General features: G+C 41.2%; 1 protein-coding gene across 1 annotated transcript; it reads left to right on the top strand.

Moving 5' to 3' along the window:
- The first annotated feature begins 992 nt into the window (after positions 1-992).
- Positions 993-7,320, top strand: LOC132450809 (ras-related protein Rab-5A). The gene is made up of 6 exons (XM_060042909.1): positions 993-1,158; positions 2,736-2,932; positions 3,244-3,395; positions 3,849-3,971; positions 4,245-4,338; positions 4,783-7,320. The coding sequence occupies exons 2-6, from the start codon at positions 2,767-2,769 to the stop codon at positions 4,896-4,898; spliced, it is 651 nt and encodes a 216-aa protein (XP_059898892.1). The 5' UTR covers positions 993-1,158; positions 2,736-2,766; the 3' UTR covers positions 4,899-7,320.
- Positions 7,321-7,550: the final 230 nt, after the last annotated feature.

Below are 7,550 nucleotides of genomic sequence, written 5' to 3'. Positions count from 1 at the left end.
TCTCCGACGTCTCTGGTTCTTCCACTTCCACATCAATCTGAAGAAGACGCGGTCGTTAGAGATTCATAATAGCCTATCGTCTGGAGGCTCACACAGCTTTTGGCCATGATAATATATATTATATATTATATGATACAGATATCTATGCATAATATGGGTTTCTAAGAGCCATTGCGATACATCCACCGTAAACAGAGCGCATGGTACCGTGGCTACAAGCTGCTCAGGGCCAGGTGATAATATATATTATATATTATATGATATAGATATCTATGTATAATATGGGTTTCTAAGAGCCATTGCGATACATCCACCGTAAACAGAGCGCATGGTACTGTGGCTACAAGCTGCTCAGGGCCACACCCCCACCCCCCTCCTTGACCTGCCTTGACACGCCCACCGTAACCAGAGCGCATGGTACTGTGGCTACAAGCTGCTCAGGGCCACACCTCCACCCCCCTCCTTGACCTGCCTTGACACGCCCACCGAAACAGCGCGTTTGGGGGAAGCTCAATGTGCGACTGGTTCGGAGTGGCTGTAACTCTGCACCACGGCTGAATTTCGGGGACGTCTTTGAATACTGTGTTTGTGGCCCACTAATACCTAGATTAAAGCATCCATAAATAGCATGGCATGGGATCTTTAATGGATGTAGGATGTAAGGATGTGTTACTGTTGTGTTTACATTATCATTAGAGCTACATAAATAGTAAGGTGTTTTGTTATAATAATATCGTGTGTGTGTGTGTGTGTGTGTGTGTGTGTGTGTGTGTGTGTGTGTGTGTGTGTGCGCGTGTGTGTGTGTGTGTGTGTGTGTGTGTGTGTGTGTGGGTGTGTGGGTGTGTGGGTGGGTGGGTGGGTGTCATCTGAAATATATTTAATTTAATTGACTAATGACAATTTCATTCTTGGAGAGCATCCGTGCGTGTGTGACGTGGCGGAGGGTGGGAGAGTAAGACCGTGTTTGTGTTTTGAGAGAGAGAGAGAGAGAGAGAGAGAGAGAGAGAGAGAGAGAGAGAGAGAGAGAGACACACACACACACACACACACACACAGAGTGTGTGAGAGAGAGAGACTTGGTTCCTTTATGTGTTGTTCTTTAACATCTCTCCGCTGCCCTTACATCATTGATTCGTGGTGATCATAACCCGAGGTAAAGTACTAGTGTTGTAACGTTATGATGATCAGTTGTCAGTGGGGTTAGCTTGTTGATGTTTTGGCTACACTGTAATGTCTTATGTTTTTGATTGTTGATATGACACGCTATTAAACATAACGTTGTACTATCGGATACGATTATCTAACCTTGAATTGACATGTAGCTCACATGGTTTTGGTCTGTTGGTGTCACATTAATCAGGTCAGTGGGTGGATTGCTAACGCTTAATGCTAACAGGCTAACGTAAATGTGAGGGGATCGGACCCAATTAGACCCTGAAACCACTAAAACAGGTGCTGGTCTGATATGGATCAACACACACAGCTGTACATGTACAGACGTTGTTTGGCTATGTGCCTGTGCCACATTGCAGCCCCGTTGTATTGTCAACATGCTAGTTAGCGGAATGACAACAACACGCTATGTAGCCGGTATTTATAAGCTAGCCGATAGCTATCAGCTACCCGATTGCTAAAAGCTGTCTGGTAGCTGTCAGCTAGCCTATAGCTATCTGCTAGCCAGACAACAAAACAAACTGGAAAATGGCCTCTATAACTTCAACATAAATGCCAGCCTCGGGGTTTGATGTGGCTATGGGTTTATTATATCCGTGTTAACCTCTCAGACCTTTTTGTTTATCAATGTTGTAATACGATGGTTGATTTACTTTTTTAAAAATCTTCATTTGGCTAACAACCAATTTATTTTGCGGCAGTCACAAATTAAGTTCTGGCCAATCAAATGGCTAACAATGTGTATGGCCTAGGCGTTAATATTATTCACATTTTCTCTACACGTGTCAAGAGACACGTAGACAACGTTACATGTATCTTTATTCAGTTGCATTATATATACATTTACAAGAGTAACCACCAACTAACCATTGAGATACACTTTCGACTTCCTCAGAACTTCACAACAGTGATATGCACATGTGTTGCTTATGTTTGAATTACTCATAGGCTAGTCATTTAAAAAATAAAAAAAGACATGCAATGTTTTAACATCGTCCCTATAACTGGCTTTAAAAGGAAACCACAATGACATTAAATCACGATAAACTATCTGACAGACCATTCAATTCCTATTTTATCACAGGTGGTGGAATATCCCCGAAGTGTTTATAATTGTGAAGCCAATTATTTACGACGATGCCTAAAGCCCAGTTCAGACCAAAGATTCTCCTCGAATAGAGATCCTAGCAAACGTTTAATTTCAGGAGAATTACCCACATATTACTCTATTTTTCGCATTAAAAGTCTATTATCAAATGATCCATTAGAAATTTCAATATTTTGGTTATAAGGAAAAAATACGGATTGAATGTTTATTAGCTTGAGATGACCCAAGAAAATAACTAGTCGTCTTGTTGTTATTTCGTTATCATGCCTTTTATATTTCAAATATTTTTTGGCTTGGGTCTTCTTTCCTTTATTTAAATGTTCTTACTACATGTTCAACTATTAAGAAAGCAAATGTCTGCTCAAATGAAAATATCTCGACAGGCAAATGCATCCGGTCAAACATTTAAAATGATGCATGTTATTTTCTTAATATTTTGCCTCTCACTGTTTAGCCAAGTCTGAGACCCAAGGCGATCTGTTTAGATGGCCAATCGTGGAGGAGCTACGAGACCCAATGGGCCTAATTCGGCAAACAAGATTTGCCAGTTTAAGTTGGTCCTGCTCGGGGAGTCGGCGGTTGGCAAGTCCAGTCTTGTGCTTCGCTTTGTCAAAGGACAGTTCCATGAGTTTCAGGAGAGCACAATAGGAGGTAAGCCGCACACTATTTGATAGAACCTGGGAGGGGGTTAAATATTTTACGGATAAATTGTGGTAATTGTATATAATTTTGTATATTTAACTACGACTATAAATGTTGGAGGACTGAGATGTGAGATAGGATGGAGATATCTTTTTCAAATTAAAAATATTGAGTATGTGCTGACCTTTTCTGCTGAAACTTTTCCACATAATAGTTATGCGGCGATTTATGGAGTTTGTCGTCATAGCCATACCCTCCTTTTTTTTTTTCGTTCACCAATCTTCATTGATATCTCATTGTCTTCTCTCTTTCTTCTCCAGCTGCGTTTCTGACCCAGACCGTCTGTCTGGATGACACGACGGTGAAGTTTGAGATCTGGGACACGGCCGGCCAGGAGCGTTACCACAGCCTGGCACCCATGTATTACCGGGGCGCACAGGCCGCCATCGTAGTCTACGACATCACCAACGAGGTACGTTCATGCCTTCACATTTTTATTTTATGAGATTTTATACTCTTTTTTTTGTCGCAACGTATGTTGCATGCTCCTCGGCTCAGACTGTTCAACTACTAAATGAGGGCAATTGTATTTGGGGGGGAAAAAGGGAGACGCAAAGAACAGGTGAATTACTGACAAAGGGACATTTCCCAGATTCTACTCGCATGTCTCCCTAACAAAGTTACGTAGTTACGTGGTTCCAGTGCTGGCTGAGGTTACCTACAGCGCTTTTGTCAACATTAGCTTACTACTTATCAGTGATTATCTTTTAGTACATGTACAGATACATTTACTTTATTGATCGACGTGGAATTTATTTGGTGCAAAATATGCTAAAGGTCTTTGCAAGGAGAAACCCTGTGAGAGATTCACTTCTAACAGGGAACCTCTCTCCCTCGTTCGCTGTGTGGTTGTGTGTGTCTATAGGAGTCCTTTGCTCGGGCTAAGAACTGGGTAAAGGAGTTGCAGAGACAAGCAAGCCCCAACATTGTGATTGCCCTGTCGGGTAACAAGGCTGACCTCGCCAGCAAGAGAACCGTAGACTTCCAGGTCTGAACAAATATTTGCCCCTCACCATTGTCTCAACAAGGATTTTCTTCTTTACTATTTAGTCATTTAGTCCTTTCTCATTGGCTTTGTGTAGACCCCTCGCACACATTTATATTTATTCTTTTTTGAGGGCCGCAGTAGTTATATCCATACACATGTTTGGGCAATGATTTATATTTTGTGTGCGTGTATTTAATCTTAATATCTGCCTTTGTGTTTGTTATTGCTTCTAAGCAGCTGTCAAGCAAATATATAATTGGTGTGTTTTGACAGGAAGCCCAGTCGTATGCAGATGACAACAGTTTACTCTTCATGGAGACGTCAGCCAAGACCTCTATGAATGTGAACGAGATCTTTATGGCTATCGGTGCGTTTCACTGAATACTTACTTTTTTTTTTCTGATTGTACGTAATCTGCTTATTCCTTGAAGCTTGATGAATGGCTGTTGTACACTAGGGGTAATTGTTCAATATCATGGTTAATGGTCTAATCGGTATCCCATAGTTATTAAAGCAAGATTAGATTAAGATTAGTGATGAGTGATAAATTACACAAATATTGATGGCAGCGAAAAGTGTTTGTAGGGTATCATACCTTTTTTAGATTACCATATGTTTAATGCAACGATGCTCAAGAGGTGGACTTTTTTTGAAATCATAAGCATACAGTATATAGATGTATGTAGATAGATTGATTGATAGATAGACAGACAGATAGATATCAACAAACTAACCAATACACAATATTTGTGAGTGTTCTCATTCATTTGCTATTTGTTTGCATGTGTATTTGTGTCTGTTTGCTCCTCAGCTAAGAGATTGCCCAAGAGCGAGCCGCAGCCGGTTGGGGCGACCGGCGGGCGTAACCGGGGTGTGGACCTGACGGAGGCAGCACAGCCGGCCAAGGCCCCGTGCTGCAGTACCTAACGTGTTACAGCTGCCGCTGCCGCTGCCTAACTCCCATCCAACACTCACTGTCTCCTCTCGTCTAGTAGTAACTAACGAGACCCCCATTTTCCTCTCCTTCTCATCCATCCATGACCCAAAACGCCTCTGCACAGTTCCCAACCTGACTCGTCTGAGTCGTCTTTCCAACGCTGGTCTGCACACAAGTCCTTCCAATTCTTCTCTGCAGTAACCATTGCAATGGCCCGACTGTGAATTCAAAAAAGTGCCCCCCTTCAGCTTTTCCATCCCTCTCTCTCCCTCACCCTACCAGTGTCTTTCGATTGTTTGACTGTTGCGTTTGGATATTGGCTCCGCCCTTGCCTTCTCTCTTACCTGTCTGTTTGTAATCCCAGGTGGAGCTGAGAGGCAAGGCACTGCTTATTTTCTCCAATATAATTGTAACTTTTTGGTTTGGTAAGAAGAGTTAACGCATGTATATTTAGGAGTGCTGAAGTGAAAAGAAAAAGTATGAAAATGTAACATCGTTGAACTCTTGAGAGAAAAAAAAAAAGGAAAATTATGAAATACCTCTTGGCTTTAAAGTGCTCTCAACAGAATGGGAACATTTTTTTAAAATCCAAGACTTCTTCCTGCCCACCGATGTCTGGACAGACGCGGCACCAGGTTCTCCTGTTCTGCCTGCCGAGATCAAACATAGCACAGGGGTCCCCGGACCCTCCTTCCTAATGCCTTCACCAGCCCATCCATAAGGATCCATCCATTCCCCTCTTGTGTCTGCTTCCATGGTCCCTAGTGGCGTGCAATGTCTCGCAGTGTTCCTCACTCTGACTTCAGTGTCTGCAAGGACCCTTAAGATGTGACATGATTTCCCCCCCCCCCCCCCCCCCCCCCTCAAATATCAACCTCTCTCGCGCATGCTTGCACTCTTTCAAGAGACACAGGGAGTCCTTGAGTCTCACACCCAAGCAGTGACGGCAGCTGCTTGTCTCCTAATTATGCAACCCCACTTATCCACCGGTAGTTAGGAGAGGAGTGTACGACATGCACACCTTGCATCGACCGCTTTCCATAATTCTCCTCTCGACAGGTTCTGTAACCGTAACCGTTACTTGTCTCCGTAATTTCTCCTTAAGCAGACCTTGGCTTGTTTTCTGACGAGTTCCTTGGAAGTGTGCATCTTTTTTTTGCTGCCTGGTAAGATGATGGCTAGGATGGTGTTGAGGCTTTGGGCATATTCCTACTTTGAGTCGAAAATAAGTTGTGATTTTCTTTTTTCTTTTTATAGAAGGTGCTTTAGACACTGCTGTGTGCCACCATATGCAGGGGTGACCTGGGATGTTCATATGGTAATTACTTCTGTACACACACACGCACTGACACGCGCACAGCCATTTGCACATGCAGATCCAACATGGAGACCGTAGAAACCCCTACCCTTCCTCTTCAATCCATTTTTAGACACCTTTGTACATAACACATGCATAAATAAACATACACACCCTGTTATATATATATATATATATATATATATATATATATATATATATATATATACAATTGTGCACAAACCTGCATTTGTTTCCTGCATTCTTCTCCCCCCGACCCCCCCACACTGTTACATTAGACACACAAAATATCCAGTCAGTAACCTTTTTGAACGGTTTGTCTTACTCATGCCTTGCACTAATGACGCTCATGGATATATCTTGTCATAATTACAGCCAGTGTGATATAAATATATATATACATATAAATAATATACTGTAAATAGGGTGTTGCAATGTAGTCTACTTTTTTTTCCAATTTGCAATTGATAGGACTAATGCTTGCTAGGGAGTTGTCCGGAAGTTCATTGAAAAAATGTCATACTTGTACAGTTTGTGGTTGAAAAACAAAACCGGTTTGGTCTAGGTGTGGAGTTTTGTTGCAATTATTATTTTTTTTCCCCACACAAATGGTTAAATTATAATCAATGGTGGTCTTTATAAATGTCTTTAATGCTATTAACAAAAACATGAAATAGCTTTTATGGTCTGTCTTGTACCTTTTCTCCCAAAAAAGAAAGAGATTATATTTCAACGTTTGGTCTTCTCATTTGTTTGTTTAACGTCTTTCTCTCACATTTCACTATATTTGGTTCCCCTTTTTGGTATCAGACAAGCAAAGAGAACTTAAGATAAAACTTCACATCCAGAGTGGGAGGATGTAGTTTGCCAATAATGTCTGTATATTTCTGACTGTTGGAACAGTCTTCACCCGAGATCGAAGAGACACTGGTGCATCATGGGGAATTAAATTAACATGTAGTAGGGTATATATATATAAATATACGTCGTACATATTTCGTTTTTTGCTGTGGACAATAAATTGCAGCCGAAAACATAAAAATGCAAGCATTTTACAAAAATTTATGTAATGACCAAATAAATACTGAAATAAATGTGATCATTCATTATTGAATTTGGGATTTTAATCTATGTGTGAGGGTAAGTCTGGGAGTGTGAAAATTAGCAAGCAAAGTGAATTTCCTCCTTGTGCTTCTAAAATAAATACTAGGAGTGTAATAAATCTTTCATTTGTCCTTGAGTTGAGGAACACTGTCTTTATGTAATCAATGTGATGACAGTTCTATCTTGCTTTAGTGATGTCTATAAGAGGTCAATGACGTGT

This window comes from Gadus macrocephalus, chromosome 22 (genome assembly GCF_031168955.1).
Source record: "Gadus macrocephalus chromosome 22, ASM3116895v1".
NCBI classification, from domain to species: domain Eukaryota; kingdom Metazoa; phylum Chordata; class Actinopteri; order Gadiformes; family Gadidae; genus Gadus; species Gadus macrocephalus.
Note: the sequence above shows the minus strand (reverse complement) of the source record. Positions and strands in the feature narration are given on the sequence as shown.

Excerpts from the sequence above, each read along its gene's own strand:
- LOC132450809 (XM_060042909.1), top strand. The coding sequence starts at position 2,767 with ATGGCCAATCGTGGAGGAGCTACGAGACCCAATGGGCCTAATTCGGCA. Across the intron at positions 3,396-3,848 it reads TCTACGACATCACCAACGAG|GAGTCCTTTGCTCGGGCTAA; the intron begins GTACGTTCATGC and ends GTGTGTCTATAG. Across the intron at positions 4,339-4,782 it reads CGAGATCTTTATGGCTATCG|CTAAGAGATTGCCCAAGAGC; the intron begins GTGCGTTTCACT and ends TTTGCTCCTCAG.